Source organism: Macrobrachium nipponense, chromosome 11 (assembly GCF_015104395.2).
Source record: "Macrobrachium nipponense isolate FS-2020 chromosome 11, ASM1510439v2, whole genome shotgun sequence".
Classification (NCBI taxonomy): Eukaryota; Metazoa; Arthropoda; class Malacostraca; order Decapoda; family Palaemonidae; genus Macrobrachium; species Macrobrachium nipponense.
This window is the reverse complement of record NC_061087.1, coordinates 43,288,642-43,309,287: the sequence shown is the minus strand read 5'-3', so window position 1 is coordinate 43,309,287 and position 20,646 is coordinate 43,288,642. Positions and strand designations below refer to the sequence as shown.

The following is a 20,646-nucleotide window of genomic DNA, read 5'->3' as shown; positions in this document are numbered from 1 at the left end:
TCTTGCAGATGTACTGGCAGTGTTGTTGTGTCTACCTACCTGTGTCATTCAATGATGTTGAACAGAAACAATTGCAAAAGAAAAGTGATCATAAATGCTGTTTTTGAGTGCTACTTTGTTTCTAGTTGTTCTGTGTCAGACCTTTCGAAGGAAATCCTGTTTTAATCTAAGTATTAACTTTATAATTATTTCTAGATATTGTAGTGAATACATGGTACCTTGTGTGGCACTAGCTAGTGTTTGTAATCCCCGTTTAACGTAGCCTATAGTTCAATAGAAGCTCTTGTAACATCCCTTGCATTTTAGTGAAAGTATACTTAACTTTACTTTCCATTTCAGGGACTGTGAGTCATCGTTTTTTAAAAACATGTTTCAAAGTAATTATTTGATCAAAATGGTACTTTGACACAGTGTACAAGACACCTTCGGCTAATTTTTGGTAATATAGTAGATTGTCGAATGGTGTTGGTTGAGGAGTTTACTCTTGACTTACATAGTGTTGCCAAGCTTCGCCAACCTATGCGCTCGAACGTCCTTTATCCCCATTCAGTCCTCAAGTACCTCCCTCCCTCACCTTTCCCCTCCTCATCCCTTCTTCATCCAACTTTCCTGGCCTCCCTGTCTCCTGCCGCCCCCTAACCCCCATTTCCTGTCTATTATATTGAGTAATAATAGAGGTTATAAATATGTTGGATTTTGTAGAGTCTGAGTTAATTTAATTATTGTTATTGTATTTTCTTTAGTTATATAAATGGTAGAAGGCTAAAGAGCGTATGACCTTCACCCTATTCAAGTACCTTCTATCATGATCTCTTAAATCCTTTAACCCTCGTATTGACACGTTGACTGTGAGCAGGTAAAATAGGTAACCAAAATTTAATCACACAGTTTAACCTAAAACCCGGTATATAATTAACGCTGCTCTCGTCTTAATTCCCATGACATCTGTAATGCGATCATGCGGCCGATGTAAGCAGAATATGTTCAGAGGTAAGCAGTGAAAAAAAAAACCAACAATAATCTCCACCTGTTGAGCAATCGTAATAAAAATGAATGAATGTCACAATTTTTATTCTATAAATATATATTTCGCATAGATAACGAACGACCTCATTTCTAAAACGAGTGTAGCAATTGTTGATTGGATAATGGTGAGACATGGGACAACTATATTACCGAAAATTATTTAGTTTGAAAGTCATCTAAGGAAAATGATGACTTGTGGTCCCTGAAATGGATAGTATGGGACGCATAGTGTTTTCTTTTGAACCAAATCTTGTTAGTTAGCATATTTTTTGCAGTACTAGATTGACTACTTTCTGTTCGATGTCACCCTTTTTCATTGGTCTTACGCAGTTACTGATGCAGTTATCCTCTTGCGAAGGCATTCTAATTGAGCCAAGTCATTGATCTAGTCAATCAATTGAAACCTTAACCCTTGAACCTAACGAGAATGGGATTCCCTGAAACAGAGTTGGTTCAGCCTGTGAAATGGGGTGGGTTATGCCTGTAGACTTAGTTACTTTAGAATTTATCATACATATTTTCATTTGGAAAAGAATACAATAGAGTAAACACCAATAACATCAAAGAGGGTGGAGATTGAGAAGGGATTTGAAAGAGAGAGAATGAGAGAGTAGATGGGGTGTTAGGGAGAAGAAAGAGGAAAAGAGAGAGAGAGAGAGAGAGAGAGAGAGAGAGAGAGAGAGAGAGAGAGAGAGTTGGTATTAGTGAGAAGAAAGAGGGAAATAGACAGTGACTGTTGAAGAGAGAAAGAGAGAGTAAGAGAAAGACAGAGAGACAGAGAAGAGAAGTTGTTTGGGAGGAGAGAGAGAGAGAGAGAGAGTGAGAAGAAAGAGACAGTGATGGTTGGAGAGAGGAAGAGAGAGTAAGAGAAAGGAGCTTTCTCTTTTCTTTCTTTTCCATTTAACCAGACTGAGCTACAGCAAAGCATGGCATGGTATAGCTAGTGGAAAATAAAATCATGCTTTATTCTCGGCGGATTTTCCTAATCTTCAGCACATAACAGACATATTTGAAGTGCGCTGGCAAATGTTAAATGATTCACCCGGAAAATGTTATATTACTTTTAGGCAAATAGTTTTGCTCATATTGATCAGTGATTTGCTATTTATATTAACCCTGACGAAAGCTATTAAATAATTGGTCTGGGGTGACCCTCTCCAATTTTTTCTGACAGTCATAAGATTGCCCTACTACAACTATTTCTTAAGCATTTCGATGCCATCAATGTACAGTGAGAATCCCAGATGGCTCAAGAAGAGGAGATGCACACTATTTCATGCTAGCGAGGTTAGCGGAAGTCAATAGAACATTCAGTGCTAAATAAGCAATTGCTAATATTGGTGCTATCAATTCTCCTTCAGTAGGATATCTGTGTAACTTTACAACAATGAATGGTGCCACAAAGTTTCCTCCGGTAAAATATATAATATTGCGACGACTGCGTTTGCATGTCTATAACGCAGTAAACGCAGCAGCTTGGTCTTGAGTACCTATCTCTCCGTTTAGGACAGCAACTGCTTATGGAACACTTGGAATAAGGTGTCAATAGAGAGAGAACCGGACTGTAAGCACATGGAAAACAGAACAAAAGTCAGTGGAAGAAGCATGATACGCTACATATAAAAAAAACTACATATAAAAGCATTGATAGCCGACAACCTTGTCAAATGGTCCTTTCTATGGGAAATGCAATTCTTTTGTAAACATCCCATTTAAACAAATATCGCTTTTACTGTCTGATTACATACTATTCTTATAACGTTTAATAAGCTTCTCTTTAAAATCTAGCCTTTCCATATCTTAATAAAAAAAAAGCATAAATGAACGTTTTAAAAAGCCTTTGATAAATCCAAGTTTATAATTCATGCTTGTAGATTGTTATCACTTACACATATTCAAAATATTCAACATTCTGTTATTGTACTGTATAACAGGTCATTCTGCAATTTCGCAAAATCATTTTCTCAATTCTCATTCTCATTCGCTTAGGAAGAGCTTTAGAAGAACATTTAACAATGGTATAGGACGTCAGTTGTCTTTTTGAAGGCCTCATTTCTAGAACCCTGATTTGATAATGCCTTTATGCTGAGTTCAAGTAAGTTTTTCGCTCTAAAACGTACCTAACATCCCATTACTGTGAATTCGTTTTCTATTACATGCCAAGATTTACGTAAATTTCTGCATTTGCTCTATCAAAGTCAAGTGACTTTCTAGACGTCATTAGTTTTATCACATAACAAATTTCTTTTTTAAATCTCTTTTGTTACATTTTCAATATCATCATCATCTCATTTAATTTTACATATATCTAGAACGTTTAATCTTCTCACACAATTTCAGCAGATATTATTTTTGGCAATGCCATGAAAAATTCTTTACATATTTTAGAAGAATTCTCTCACCACACAAGAAAGTCGGAAACTACTTTTTGCTCGCTCTTGCAACATCCCACCAGGATGCTCGACGCCCTTTCTCAGTAACTTGTGTCTCAAGAAGAGACGATGTCATTTCCAATATCCTTTTCCAATTTTTACGCCTTCAACAATGCTAATATTTACCAGTACTATAAGGCGGTCTCAGAAACTAACCGGAACAGCCACAAAAACAGGTTTTGACACAAGTTCTCTCTATTCGCCAAGAATTATTTTCTATAAAGTATGTATATTCTGGGAGTGTATGATTGAGCTTATTAGCATCTTTATTCCCTTAATTACTTATAAATGGTTGCAATGCTTTTGACCAGGTACTTCCATTTCCGCTACTGACATCTCTGGCCGGGGGAACGGAATTAAAATCTCCGCAAGAAATGCCATTGTAAAAGTTCTAACGAATATAGAACAATATTCCAGTATTGAACATCTCTTCGATTTTTTCTTTTTCCACTACAATCTGAAAATGCGTATTCCTGGACGACTGGAATCGCTTTGACATAACACTGACAATCGTTACCTGTCTTTCCGGACCTGAGGTGAATGTTACAGTGGAGATATTTTTTTCTCTCTTTTTGTCACGCACACTATCCAGAATCGTTTTCTAAGCATGCCATGTTCTGATTTCGACGAAACAAATTTCTCCTTTTGGTTTCAAATGAATTCTCCATCCTACATTCACCTGGTCTTCTATTATTGTTTCTTCCCCCTTTTCCTCCCCCCTCCCCATCCTCCTCCTCTTAGTTGCACATATTTTAACTTGCGTTTCCATTTCGGTGTATTTATGCCTAAGGTACCAACATCACTGTACGAAAAATCTGTACTTTATTTTTCAGTACAGGCTCCGAAGCCAAAGTTTCATGTATCCAAAACTGTGATACTTAGCAGTATTTTACACTACAATTTCTGGGGACACAGCTTCAGCGTTACTTATTTTCGTCATATCTTCTTTATCGACTTCAATATTTGGTTTTCGTCAGATTTTTTAACCTCAGTTTGCGGGTCTGTCATGGCGCTTGGATTCTTTCCATCTTCAGCAAAAATGATTTTCTTGATTCTCTGCAAGTACCTCATCCATATTTTGTAGACCTATCATCTGTTATTTCTTGTTGTTCTTTTTTTTGCTTATTTTTGCTAAACTGCACTCAGCCATTTCAGGAGTCTTTTTCCTTGTCGAAGAGATTCATTCGTGACAATTTGAACCTAACTCAGTTTCATTTTCACACTTCAGACACTTTTCTGTGGCCTGTATAAAGGAAATTCAACGTAAGGCCTAAATGGTTCAGCGTAGCTGAGATATTCTCTTTAAATCCATTTTCACCGCTCTAATTCCGTTCAGTAATCCTGGGCTCTACCTTGGCCATAAACATTCTCTTGTACTCTCGTTTTCTTTTAATGAGGAAATGATATCAGCGTTTTTCATATCAAGTAAAACATCTCCTACAGAAACCAGGTGATAGTTACTGCTTAAGCAAACTACTTATAATTTTAACCCTTTTTCCAGCAGCAGAAACTGGCATTTGTAATTACTAACAAATAAACTTGATCATTTCTCAGTTTTCCGTCATTAATTGCAACCCTGTGAAGTCACTGGAATTTAGTACTAGCCTGCTATAGCCTTTTAAAGATGACGTCACTCAAGTCAGTCATTCTAATTTCATTGAGGAAATAATACTAACGGGGTCTTTCCTCCTAGAGTTGAAGTGCTTCATCAACACATGTTTGAAGGTTGGGACCAGTACCACGTAGCCAAAAGGCCGTTCCACACGAGGGGCAACTGCACGGCGGGCAGACTCTGTAACTATATATTTTTTTGTTTTGTTTTTGTTTATGTGGGTGGATGGCGATCACGAGTGCGGTCCAAGTCATAGCTTTACCTGCCTGTACCTACTGCCTCACCTGGACTTTTTGGTTTGGTAACACTGTTTAAAAGCCAGAGAATTACGGGCAACTCCGAGGGTCCGGATAAACTCTCGGGTAGGCGCAGCCAAACTTAGAATTGTTCGGTTTAAAAGCGCCGCTAAATCTAAGTTAAAACGTTATGAAAATATGACCACATGATTATCACCAGCGCCTTGCTTATCTTATATGCTATGAATGAAATCACCTCGACACAGATAATGACAATTATGCCATTAAAAAAAGCCGACAACAAGAGCGAAATCTCTCACGCTTGTTGGCAGCCGATTCATCTTTTATTTCGATGTTGCTGTTTCTCAAAAGTTTTTGCTTTCTTATTAATTCGAGGTAGCTGATCTACATAATTTCAACTCCCTCAGTAATCGAACCCAGAACTTTACTCTAAGGAGGTAAACGTCTTAACCACTGGGCAAACTAGTAGAGATGAATTCAAAATGATACGACAATAAAATAAGCCTAGTTTTTCAAAAAATTTTACGAAAAAGGAAAAGAAAATAAGCGTCGTATCATGTTAGTAAATGACGGTGAAAATTACAATAAACATTGATAAATCATTATATAATATATATATATATATATATTATATATATATATATATGTGTGTGTGTGTGTGTGTGTGAGTATCTATATAGATTAAGAACTACTTCCTTTTTCCTCTGGTTTACGTTTTTCATTGTGGAATACATCGATGATATGTTATCCTCGTGATTAAGAAGAATAAACTAATATATATATATCTATATATATATATATATATATATATATATATATATATATATATATATATATATATACGCTTTGTACGCTTTGTGTATACGTATATATACGTGTATAAATATATATATTATATATATATATATATATATATATATATATTTATTATACGTATATATACTGTATACACAAAGCGTTTGCCTTGAATAACAGAGAAACAGGTGTAAGTTAATTCATCATCTGATCATCATATCCTCACATGGTCATGTGGGCATTTTCAGTTGAGCTGCATGTAAGAAGGAATTATATGTTCTTTATATATCCCGATAATATTACTATTTGCTGCTCTCTCGCTCTCTCTCCCTCTCTCTCATTCTCTCTCTCTTACGCAAACGCACGTAGCAAACCTTTCTTCCATAGCTCGGAAGGCATGAAGATAGATAAAGAAGAGGAGTATATTTAAACTTGAACTTCAAAAAAAGATGAAAATAAAACTCTGTGATCCGCAATAGGAAGTAAACAGGATACAAGCAACAAGAGGTGATGATGACGGTATTATGGTTTACGTAACAACACTTGAGTCAGATAGCGTTTCTTGAAATCATCTTGTTCTCCAACCAGCGACCTGTTACATTTTGACAATTCTGTTGACAACATTTCAAAATTGGTGAGACAAGAAGACCATTACTAGTTAACAAAAATTCCAAACTACCTACCTGTTTCGATGTAATGATCACTTCCCCAGCCATGCACGCGCGCGCACACAAATACACAAACACATACGCAGGCTCACACACACACAAACACACAACACTGCGGTGTCGAAAAACCACTGAAGAGTGTCCTCTTAGTTGTTTTTGCCAATATACTTTGATAAACAGAGCGAGGAGCGCAAAAAGAGCAGTTAATGCCAAAAATGGAAACCAAACAGCAGCAACACATGGCTGGAATTTGGACCAGAGAATGAATTTTAAGGAATGTCAAGTGAAAAGGGACCCACCCAGTGAACGCGCTACTAGCGGAACCGGAAACAAACCTTTCACGTTAGATGAACGCCAGTCACGTTTTAAGAGACTAAACAGGTGGAAAATTCGCCGAGGATCGAGTTTTCTGTACATCGTATAATGCTGTATAAAGCTCTCAGCCACGGCCCATGAAACCCTCAGCCACGGCCCATGCAAATTTCAGCCACGGCCCGTTGGTGTCCTGTGCTGTTGGTACCTATAGTAGTGTCAGACGCACGATTATGTATAATTTTAACCTTAAACATAATAAAAACTTCAGACGTTAGATGTTTCATGATTGGAGGGCGGATGGTCAACATACCAATTTGCGTACCTCTAATCTCAGTAGTTTTTAAGATCTGAGGCCAGACATAAAAAGTGCGGACGGAAAAAAAAAAAAAAAAAATTCACTCGTGTCTTGGATTTATAGAATGCCATATATATTATGACCTCCATAACCGCTTCGAGAATGAGTGGTGAGATCAAAGAGGAACTAGTTAGAAAGATCCGTTTTGTAAGATTTTGGTAGTTTCGATCTCTCTGACGACGAGGCAGGTAATTGTAAAGCTTCATGGCTAAATGTATTTTTAACAATATGCGTGATTGTTCTAATAATAATAATAATAATAATAATAATAATAATAATAATAATAATAATAATACCTCAGCTATACCACGCATATTTTTGTGCAAGAAGCATGGAGACTAGTTAAGGCCCGTCCATATGCACACTAGGAAACATTGTTTGCAAACCAAGTTTCCAAACAATGTTTGCAGACTGATTGCACACAGTTTGCCAAAAATATTTGCAAACAATGTTTCCTAGTGGGGACAGGCCTTTAGAAAGGCCATTTTAGCCTTACAAAATGTGTCATCTTTTTTTTATGTCTTGTACTTCTGTCTTAAGATTTTTTATATAAACTCCATTCAGCTTGACGCAGGTATATTCACAAATCCCGAAATGTGACCTGTTCCTGAATAGTTTATATTTCTATGATCTAAATCTGCCATTTAACGCACAACCTGAAGCTTTGGTTACGTCCTCCTCAAAGATTCATGTTACGTCACAGGCATCTGGCAAAATGAGCCCCTTAAATGTCCGTGTAGTAACTAGATGCTTTCTGTCGATTAAAGCATCGCTGTGAAACGCCCCATCCTCTTTCTTGGCATCCAGAAAGTTTGAACCAATGTCGCTTGCAATGAACGCCTTTTCATTTTTTCCCGTTTTTCACAATCAATATATATATTTCAAATTGAGATGATATTAAAAAGGACTCTTACTTGTGATGAGTGATTACGAAATTTTAAACACGTGTCTGCATTCTTGTTATCCTGACACCAAGGTCAAGCAATTTATATTTTAATGAGACTCAGGCTTTAAATAGATATTTTGAATTATCATTTTGCACTAATCTTGAAAAACAATCGCCTGTTGTTAAATCAGCCAAGTTAATCAATGTCGAATCTGGCTCACTATGTAGCCATGGTGTGGCTAGTGACTTTTAAATGCTGCCATTGTTTTAAGCGTGGCCGTTCACATCAGGTGAGAAGCTATGCTAGCAATGCCTGCGACATATCTTCCATAACTTCCAAGATTGCCGGCCTCGTCATTTTGTGGCTGTAACTTGCCTTGCGCATGCGCAATTGGGTCTCACAGGAGATGCTCCGGCCTCACGTCTTAATTAAATTTAAGTTACTGTGTTATATTAACGTTGGTGTATAAAAGTATACCTAAGCAAATTTACTCGAGGTAGAATTTTATTTCCAGTAATGCATGGTCAACTTTTATTATTATTATTATTATTATTATTATTATTATTATTATTATTATTATTATTATTATTATTATTATTATTATTATTATTATTAAACAGGAACACTTTCAAATGGGAGAAGCAAATGTCAAAAGAATGTAAGTGATTTCATAGATTAATATATAAATTAACATTAAATATAGCAGTAAAGATGAACAGATTGACAATAGATACTTGCATACTTGCATGAATTGTTCGCAGACATTCATCGGTTTCAGTATGAATACACGTATAGCGAGTATAGCTATGTAGCATGGCTCCGTGGCATAAGGTAGCCAGTTTAGTATCGCATCCTTGTGAAAGGCTTTAAAACCTATAAACGTTTATCCATGGTCAATTGCCCTGGGCTGGGAAATCATACCAGACACCAGAAAAGGCACTGATATAAATAAAAAATTTCTCCTTATGCTCTTAGTAAATACTACTGACAGTAACATTGAGATCGATTTTTTTTCTGAGACAGAAACCAATATTTTCCTTTGCGCTTACAATCTCATCTTTAGCTTGGTTGGAGACAATCGAATTAATTATATTTCATGCATTGGTTCCACTGTATTAGGATATCTATCAGCATTTTGATAACAGAGTCCTTCATAGGTAATAATAATAATAATAATAATAATAATAATAATAATAATAATAATAATAATAATAATAATAATAATAATAATAATAATAATAATAATAATAATAATAATAATAATCCTTTGGATAGTAATGACAAATTTGATGACGACAACAACATATTTCTCTGGGAATAAATAGAATAATTGAAATCTGACGCCTAGTAGGCATGAGCCATAGAATCATAATATCCGTCCTCTCTTTTCTGTTGAGTATTCGTTAGAAAGTCCCGCACCAGAACGTCAACAACAGCTGCCACCAACACTAAAAGTAACACTACTTCATCGACGACTTACTATTCTGCTATTAGAGTTACTTTGGTCCTATAATAGGAGACTTTATCCCATGATAATTCCGGTGTTACCTGAAACCTCTGGTCTGAGGTGTATGTATACTGGTCTACGGTAAGCAAGTGCAAGTCACGATGACGAATCCAAGATACCTAGAATAAAAAGGAAAAAGAAATGAATTAATAAATACTCATGCTCTTGCCATTTATTTATCAAGTGAGTCCTTATCAGTTGTAATTTCCCTTGGGTATAGATTTATCGCAACGAAAAGTTAATTTGATACCCAGGGATATTTGGGGCTTCAGAGGAAGCCAAGATATGTAAATTTACCAAAAGCTGTCAGGTGATGGTCTGATATCGGCTCCAAGCAGGAATTTGTACACCAGAGTCTACATCACCTTTTATATATCTTGATAGCGACCCATTTGTCTATTAATAAAGTTTTTATCTATGAAAAGTTGAAAAAAATTTAATTACATATAGGTAGTTCATGTCTTTCATTACTCTGGACTCATATCCTGAATTATTGCAATTTGCTTTGGAATGTCTCAGTTGCATAAATAAGTCTTCATTTGTATAACATCCTTAGACTTACGTGTTTATGTGATCGGAACCATTATTTGAGGTAAGGGTAGCTAAGATGAGCCTTCAAAAGAGAAGCCATCACTGTCTAATAGTAAAATTGTCTTCATAGCGTTAAATTAATATATCACTACAGAAATACAATGATTTATTTAACGCACTCTACGATATTGTATGTTTCAACTTATTTCTTGGAACATTTACTAATCTCGAGGATTATTCCTTTATTAGCCCCATGCATTGTTATACTATAAGCAAGTTAACCCTGTTAGTATAAGTACATTTCTTGCAAGGTTTTATTTGCATTTAGTCTCTCTCTCTCTCTCTCTCTCTCTCTCTCTCTTCTCTCTCTCTCTCTCTCTCTCTTTCATACTTACCGTTTTATTACCCCTGTCTAGAACTCGGCAGCGTAAAGAAGCCGTTCCTCCTAGCACGGTGGATACGTTTCCCGAGTGCTGGGTATCTACCTGAGGGTCAGAGGGGATCACATGAAATAACTGATTACATATTAATACACAGAAGTAGTAGAAAGAACAGAGATGTTGTTGCAGTTTTTTTAATCGTATATTTCTTGGATGATTTTTTACCAGGTAAATATAATCTATTAAAAAAAACAATAGAGCAAATATCAGAGAGCATTCTTGCAAGATAAATGGAGACTGAAACTCACACACACACACACAAACACATACATATAAATATACACACATATATATTATATATATATATATATATATATATATATCTATATATATTTATATATATATATATATATTTTATATTATTATACTTACACATTTCATTTAACAACACTTCTTAGGATATCAAAGTACATGCTCACCAAATCAACGGTGCATGCTCAGTCGCTTATACGAATTTCCAGTTAATATATGTTCTTGTATCTTCGATGAACAATGATTATCAGTACTGTAGAAAACACGTGAGAATCACAGGGAACATGTTTTGAAAATGAGCAAAGTATATTGCAATCTCTGTAAAAAAAATATATCATTCACCATCTTTATTGTTTTTTTAAGTATAATTAAGACTTCAGTAGAGTACTGCCTATTTTTCAGTACATACATGAGTGCAGTTACACTTTCATTACCCAAACATTTCAGAACTTCAGTGCACATGATTGCAAGATGAACAAAGAGTGGCACATACCAATACATGCTTTACCTGAGAAAGGCAAAAGCACGCAAGAGGTAGCTGAGGCAAAGCAAATGTTCTTACTATGCAGATAATAAATGCCAAATGATTGACTCAAATGCGCAAACATGGGTGTATGATGGATCACATATCCTAGAAAAAACACAGCTCCAGCTTTCTGGTTTAGACAGGAAAGGTTCGGCCTCGTTCGTTTCATCATCTGATAAATCAAGTGTGCTTATTCAGCGTACTTATCGGCTTATTCCCTTCAGTAAGACTTGTTAGTCACGTTGATTTCAGTTCCAATGAATCCAGTGTATTTATTTACCAGGTTACTCTGTTAATTACGAAGATTTTTGATGGCCTATTGAATTTTCAAACGATCCAGTGCTAATGAGCTCATCCAAGCCCTCCCGGGACATACATAAAATGATGAATGATGAAAATGAAAAATAGCAAAATATATCTCTTTGCGATGCCTGGCATAAAAGTAAGTCAAGATGGTGCTTGGACGCTGAACGATTTCTAGTAACTGATTTCCTGTGTAAGATTCAAGAACTTTTTTCGATCTATTTAAAGATATGTTTCAGAAAGTAATCTGTCATTCAGAGCCCTTTCACTGGTGCAGGCACATCTTTTGCAGTAACAATCTATTCGCCAGTCCATCCTTCATCGATTTCCTCAACATAATAGCAGTATGATCTTAGATAGTTACACTTGAGGATGCGGACTATCAGTAGCGGCTGCTGTAGCTTCGCTCATCAAGAACACTTGAAAGTTTAGTGATATCCTGGGTATAGATGTCATATCGAGGGGGTTCCAAAATTACATATCATTTGACCTTGGAAAATTCACCTACTGGGCGTTAACACAGCAGTTAATCAACTAGAGTGTAATAATGAAAATAGCATACTGAATTAGTAACCTTCCCCGGTTATTTTTATTCATATAGAAATTGAAAAAAGCTACATTTTAAACTGGGGTTTGCCTCTATTCGGCCTTCTCCAGAGCAACCCTCTTCCCTTTCGGTAAGTTTCAATTTATCACTGGATTTTGACTTATCACTCCCACAACCAATCCCGGGCGCCTTTAACGGAGGATTACAAAACATTCACTAAGGACTACAACAATATTCACTAAGGTTTCATTGACAAAGCAATTAATGGCTATAATAACGGGCTATAACTCACCCTGGGTCCCTTTGGCGATGGTTCCACCGTATCTACATGGTTCTCCAGATGGTTCCCTTTCGCTCTCAGGATCTTCATCTCCTGTCCAGTGTCTGTCACCGGGGCCATGGATGACAATACAACTGTTGAAAAATAAGGAAAGTTTTTACCAGTATAACGCCTACTTCAACCAAATTTATAAAAAATCTTGATTTTGTACCTGAGTTACAGAACTATTTGATAAATGCAATCATTATACAATGAAGAAGGAAGAAAATGGCAGAGGTGCAATTTCTCTAATTTAAGATACGACTTCTGTAATCAGCCAGTAATTATTATTTGATATATAAGGTAAAGATATGCAGTGAAGTAACGCCACACATGATCTCTCTCTCTCTCTCTCTCTTCACACACATACACACACACACAGAAATTTGTATTTTGAAAATGCATGAATCTGACCAATTTATACTTGATATATACAATTGCATTCCACATTGGAAAATTAAGTGTTTTTCTTATAAAATGCCCAACAGTTTCGTCCTGCAGTGGACCTCTTCTTGGAGTGGTAATTAAGGAAAGAGCTCTTTCCGTAATAAACGTTCCAAGAAGAGGTCCATTGGAGGACGAAACTGTTGGGCATTTTATAAGAAAAAATGTATATATATATATATTTTTTATATATATATATATATAATATATATATATATAGGAATTATAATATATATATATATACATATACTGTTTTGCCGTGTATAGTACTAGCCCTTGTTCCTTAGCGAATAGGTCATTTCACAAATTCCCTAGGGTTTCGTGAACAAACACACACACACTCACACCATATATATATATATATATATATATATATATATATATAGATATATATATATATATATATATATATATATATATATAGATATATATATATATATATATATATATATATATATATATATATATATATATATATATATATATATATATATATATAATCTATATATATATATATCTATATATCTATATATATATATATATATATATATATATATACTATATATAGATATATATATATATATATATAGATATATATATATATATCTATATATATATAGATATATATATATCTATATATATAGATATATATATATATATATAGATATATATATATATATATATTCTATATATATAGATATATATATATATATATATATATATATATATATATATATATATATATATATATATAGTATGTGTGTGTGTGTGTGTGTGTTATATAATATTACTATATATAAAATATTATAATATATATATATATTGTGTGTGAGTGTGTGTGGTGTGTGTGTTGTGTGTGCGTGTGCGTGTGTTATATATCTATATATAATATATATATATATATATATATATATATATATATATATATATATATATATATGCGAAAAGAAAATGGAAAACTTGGATGGAGTTGGAACCTTCGTCTTTTTGACATCGGCACTCATAATGAAATAAATAGGACACAGATACAACGAAGTTACGCAATGTATGGACTTCTTATAGGGTCAACTTTATGAGGAATCAGGAGATATTTTAGATTTAAGAACAGAGGAGAATAGAAGGTCGATGGAAATAAACCAGCTTGATATTTTTCATATTTTAATTTCGTTCTTTTATTCGGGTAATTACCATTATCTCCATGGTATCTCTTTGGGTAAAGTCACTGATATGGAATAATGTATTGGTCCCTGCCCAGCGAATAATGGAAGGCCAGAGCATTAGTTTTGTACCCTTTCGAGACCGCATTGTCACGCTGTTTGTTAATCTACAAATTGATTTAGATGTCTTGCCCAAATAAAATTAATTACACCATGAACACTGGATACCGTATAATATATAAGCATCGCTCATAGAGCTTTTTGATTTAACGTGTTGTTCAATTTTGCAATTTTATTATAAAATCAGCCCTAACGAACGTTATTCAAGTAACATCTACTTATTATTGAGGTAAAATTTGTACATCTAAAACTGAAAATAAATTTCTTGGGCGTATACATACCGCTTTGTATAGCCACGCGTTTATTTTGCAAATCACTAATCTATAGGGGATCAACTTCACGCTTGATCGACAATATCTAAAGTTAGAAAATGCAGAATATTATTGACATATTTGAAGTAATAAGCAATCAAAGAATAATTAGGTATCCTAAGCAAACTTGCCTCCGGAAAATACAATGAACTGTTTTCGTGATCCAGCAGAAATCAAAAGTAATTTTGAAAAACTTTACAAGTAAAATAATCCATTTCTGTTATATGAAAATATTAACAAAAAGTAAGTTATGTATATTATTCTCTCTCTCTCTCTCTCTCTCGCTTTCTATCCTCTCTCTCTATCTCCTCTATCTATCTATATATATAATATATATATATATATTATATATTATATATATATATATATATATAATATATATATATACCTGAAATGTTCAGTTCATATAGACGAGCTTTCAGTTTTAAATAAAAATTCTGGTGTGAGTAAACTTTTAGGGCAGGAAGACCAGCTGAATCAAGAGCTGAAATCTCTGGTACTTTTCAACAAGCTTGAAATAAATTAGGCAAGTTTTCTGTCGCTGGAGACGAAATTTGGATTCTTCATCAAGACCAAAAAGGAAAATTCAGTTAAAGAAGTGTTTACCGAATGTATCAGGTGTACTATTTATAGTGAAGCTCATAGCGGAAAGATCTGCTCAGGTTATAACGATGTTGTTTATGGACTCCGTAACAGTGATTCTGATTCATTTCGTCAGTGGACAAAAAACAATCACCTGAAACATTAAGAGGGTTCCTGCATAAGATGGAGAGAGCACTGCCGATAAAACGGCGAGGGAAGTTCCACCACAGACTTCGGATCATTTATAATAATGCTCCGACATACTCATCGAGTGTAGAGAGTTTCCCCAGTTGCAAAAACTCTAAGAAAATTTGAGAGAAATTTTTCAATTAATGCTAAATACGCTGTTTTAAATTGGTTCTAGAAGAATGATTGCAGATGTGGGAAAACAGCCTTGAGAAATGTATAGAGTTAAAGGATAGATATATGAAAAAATAATGCTGATATTTCTTTAAAAAGATTTTCCTCAAAATTTACACTTTGTGCTTATTTAACCCTTAATACACACACACACACACACACACACACACACACACACACACACATATATATATATATATATATATATATATATATATATATATATATATGCATAAAGGTACAAGTCATGTAATTTCTGTTTATACATAAATGTGTATACCTTAAATTTGAGTGAGTGAGTGAGTGAGCGTGTGTGTGTGTATGATGTTCACGACAGGAAGCCATCTCTATAAGAGCTCATAGAAGGCACCCAGGTCGTGCACAGAGAAGACAACTATGGTCATCTCTTAATAACCGAAGCGGTGAGCATCATTATTCAGAAGCCGACCTTGAACGTCCAACAAGAGTCGGACCATATACTCCCCTCCAGCAGGAGAAGGAATACGCAAGTCAACAGGGACCAGACAACACGCCCCAACCCACCGAGAATATCTCGCCCCTTGGAAGACACGAGAGGGTCCAGCGAGAGCCAAGTAACATCCTTGCTCAGGTCGTTGAGACCCCACCCAACACGAATCTGCAGCCGTTAACCAATGTAGACCATTTGGGCACACACATACACACACACACACACACACACACACGCTCACTCACTCACTCACTCAAATTTAAGTTATACACATTTATGTATAAACAGAAATTATATGACTTGTACCTTTATGCATACTATAAAATATTTTTTTTATTCCGTATTTAGATTTATATATATATATATATATATATATATATATATATATATATATATATATATATATATATATATAATATATACAATGTTACGAAGTGCCAAGTATCTGGTTACCATTCATCAAATATTACCTCACCAAAAGCCAGACACCTGAACCCTCATAACACGTTAGAAACGACTGAATACTCTAAAGGCAACAGTGATCCCTTAACACTTACCAGTATTGCAGAAATTCAGACTGAGTTCATCAAAACAGGTGTGAGGTAATCTTGTAAGTAATTAAATTAATCAAAGGGCATCACTCCATTAACAACTTTAAAGGTCTAAGTATTTCCCTGATTTCATAAGTCTAAGTACTTCCCTGGTTCTAAGTCACTTCAAGTAAATTGAAGGAAAGCAAATCAATTACCACTCTATGTTTCTACCTAACATAAATATAATCATAATTAAATGCAAATATACGGGTTAGAAATGAAATACTTATAAAAATTTTAAATACAAAAATTTATTATTAGATTCAAAATTTATAAGTAAAATTCACAATATCAGGGAAAATTACTGTTACTTGAAAACAAAGTAAAGTTTAATTAATTCTTGAATCAAATTAAGTAAAATTAAATCAAAATTAATTTACCACAAAATTCAAGGAAATTAATTCAATCAAAATTCAAAAGTGTTAGGCAATAAGTGAAAATTTGAAATTAATTCACAAGTGTTAAACAATAACAAAACTTGAAAAGAATTCTAAATAAATGCAAATTAATTCACAAATGTTAAATTTAATTAAATGTGCAATGATTAAGCAATAAAAATAACTAAGTCAATTAAATTGTGAATACAAATGAAAATATAAAATAAAAAGGCACACTTCAATAAGAAAATGAACAAGTACACAAACAATGGAACAAACACAAAACAAAAAATTCGCAATGCGTAAAAGTGTAAATCTTTTTCACTCAAAACATTGTAACCATCAGTTTTTACCAAACCTTCACAACCATCTGTTATTAGTTAACCGCAGTTCCTATCCATTATTAGTTAACCATAATTCCTATCCATTATTAGTTATTAGTTAATCACTGTTACTAACAATTATTAGTTGCAAGTAATAGAAATATGACACACTTTACCTTGGTATACCAACTTCTTTCTTTCTTGCTGCAGCTTGTATTACACTTTCAAAAAAACCAGGCGCCGTTACGAAACAATGTTTGTTCAGATTCCACAAAAAAACTAAATAACACTAAATAAACTCTAAGAAATATCAAATATGAAAGTTCTCAAGTTACGAGTGACCAGTTTATAAGTACGAAATCCTTACGTTACTTCAAGATCAAAAGTGCTATGCGATGTAGAGAGAGAGAGAGAGAGAGAGAGAGAGAGAGATCTGACCGCCTCGAGGTTCTATGATATAATGAAATCTTCTTCCCTTGCAAAAACTGTACTGAGGAGATGACACAAAACGTTTTGAGACAATAACTCTTCCAGAATCTTTGAAATCTGACGCAACCTTCATAAAGAAATGTGTAATCCCCACGTGGGACTCGGCAAAGACATACACGTATGAGTCCAGTCTGTTAAAAACAAGACACGTACTCTACTCGATCGACACGAAGGCAAAGGCTTATCACATACAATGACAGATTCTCAAAACAGAAATGAAGATTTGAGCTCGTTATCAAACGCGCTGACAGAATTAGGAAAGCAAACCGATCTCGCAGACCCTCTAATCTCAAAATGTTGACATAAAAGGGAAAACACTCGCAGTTTCGAACGGACAAAGAAGATCTCTCTCTTTTTACATTCTATGTTACATATATATATTCTTTTACATTATGTTATGCGAAATCTGAACACACATTTTAAACATCCTATTCTAAGCTATCTAGGAATCCGAAAAAAGGTTGCACAATTCTACATGACATTTCAAAGAGGGGAAATATGCAGTTTGAAAGTAGCAATATATAATATATATATATATATATATATATATATATATATATATATATGTATATATATATATATATATATGTATATATATATATATATATATATATATATATATATATATATATATATATATATATATATATATATATATATATATATATATATATATATATGTATATAATTCCCCTTCAGTTAACATATATGAAAATATATTAATTCCAAGGTAGAGGGAATTAGATATTAGAGGGCAGTTTATATAGCTTATATATATATATATATAATATATATATATATATATATATATATATATATATATATATATATGTATATTTTATATATATATATATATATATATATTATATATATATATATATATATATAATAATACATATATTAAAATATATTAATATCTATATATATATATATTATATATATACTATATATATATTGTGTGTGTGTGTGTGTGTACATATATGTATATATATATATATATATATATATATATATATATATATATACATATATATATCATATATATATATCTGTGTACTATGGAGGTATAAGAACACTACAGACAAGAGGCAAAACGATTCAGGATTTTAAACCAGAACCAAGGAAAAGTATTTCCTTTTCATAAACAAGTTCATTCCTTCTATATGCTCAGGTTGCACCTGTGAACTGGAAGCCTCCATTCTCTCTAAACCACCTCTTTGCTCCTATTGGCTGCCTAGATTTACTCTCCACAGGTGGCCTGAATGAGGGAGGGGCCTGTACAGGCCGAGACTTTAAAAGAACGGAGCCACAGCAGCTCTGTTTCAGAACTTTCTCCAAGACTGCAGACTCCTCTTCACCCCATCTGATCCCCTGCCTCTTCTGTGGGATCCCACAAGTTTTCTTATACCTCCATAGTGCACAGAAATATCAGCAGACGAGAAGACTACCAGACTCAGGATTTCTAGAGCAGTCAGTGATTCGTTTTGCCTTTTGTCTGTATTTCATTTTCATTCTCCCAAGGCGACTCTCCCCCCTTCTTTATTCAGCTTCTCGCTCCCCAATTTTGGTTCAATGCTGCGATTAATTTCCTTTTGATGCTAATAAATATCCTTTTAGCTAATTCCAGCAAAGCAACAGTCTTTTCTGTGTAAGCTCCCAGTCATTTCATGCCCCTTTTAGTGAGCTGTAATATTTAAGGCTAAGAGTAGTGTGTAATATTTCCCACATGTCCCTCGCCTTAGTACGGATGCTAGAATACAATCTCTTTGCAGATAAATACTGTGCCTGGTTGTGGGAGAAGTTGGGAACCCTCTGGAATAAGGACTGCATTGAAATGACCCGATTTGCACAAATTCTGATCTTCCTGTCTGGTTCATTTCCCAGCCACGTGTTTCCAGTGGACCAACAATCAACCACCTCATTAATTCCTGAACCTACCCGTAACTTAATGTAAATATACTTCATTTAAAACTAAAGTCCAGAGTTTATGTGAATTCCTCCTTTTTCAGTAATATTGGCCCTCAGCCGTAGATTTTGTTAGTATTAACTCTTATCCGTCCAGGCAAAGCCATTTTCAAGAGTGTTAGAATACATTTTTAAGGAGGGAACGAGCAGTTCATTGCAATATTCATAAATGTATATATATATATATATATATATATATATATATATATATATATATATATATGAATGTATATATGTATATCATATATGTCATGTACATTAAACTGGAAAAGCATTTACAATGTCACATGCATGTAACGCTTTTATGTATTTTATTATGCGATATTTTTCCCCATATTTATTTTCTCTTCAGTTAAGGCTTCGTAGTTAGACAAAAGGGAGATTAATGGAATGTGACTGTCTGCGATTCTTGTGCCGTCAAACTATATCAGGATTATTAACTCCACGTTCAGAGAAACAGCGACTTCATCTGTACCCTATTATTATATCTTCATCATTGTGTTCGGTCTGCTGACTGAGATAAAAAACAAAGTTGCATTGCTTCTTGCCATACTGGACGAGATCATCGGTGCTGTAGTTTTTTCCTTCATTATTTTTAGTAGAAATAATCTTAACGTAATAATTCTTTAATCAAACCATTACACGTAGTACATGCGAGGCTTCTTGGTGTATTGTACGGAATCT

General features: G+C 34.0%; 1 protein-coding gene across 1 annotated transcript in view; it reads right to left on the bottom strand.

Annotated features, from left to right (window-relative positions):
• LOC135205653 (zwei Ig domain protein zig-8-like) overlaps positions 1-20,646 on the bottom strand; it is a 59,290-nt gene that overhangs the window by 26,848 nt on the left and 11,796 nt on the right. Inside the window, exons 2-4 of the mRNA XM_064236526.1 lie at positions 12,746-12,867; positions 10,781-10,870; positions 9,896-9,973 (exon numbers count right to left, since the gene is read on the bottom strand). Coding sequence (XP_064092596.1) covers positions 9,896-9,973; positions 10,781-10,870; positions 12,746-12,867 — 290 coding nt within the window. The remainder of the gene's footprint in view (positions 1-9,895; positions 9,974-10,780; positions 10,871-12,745; positions 12,868-20,646) is intronic.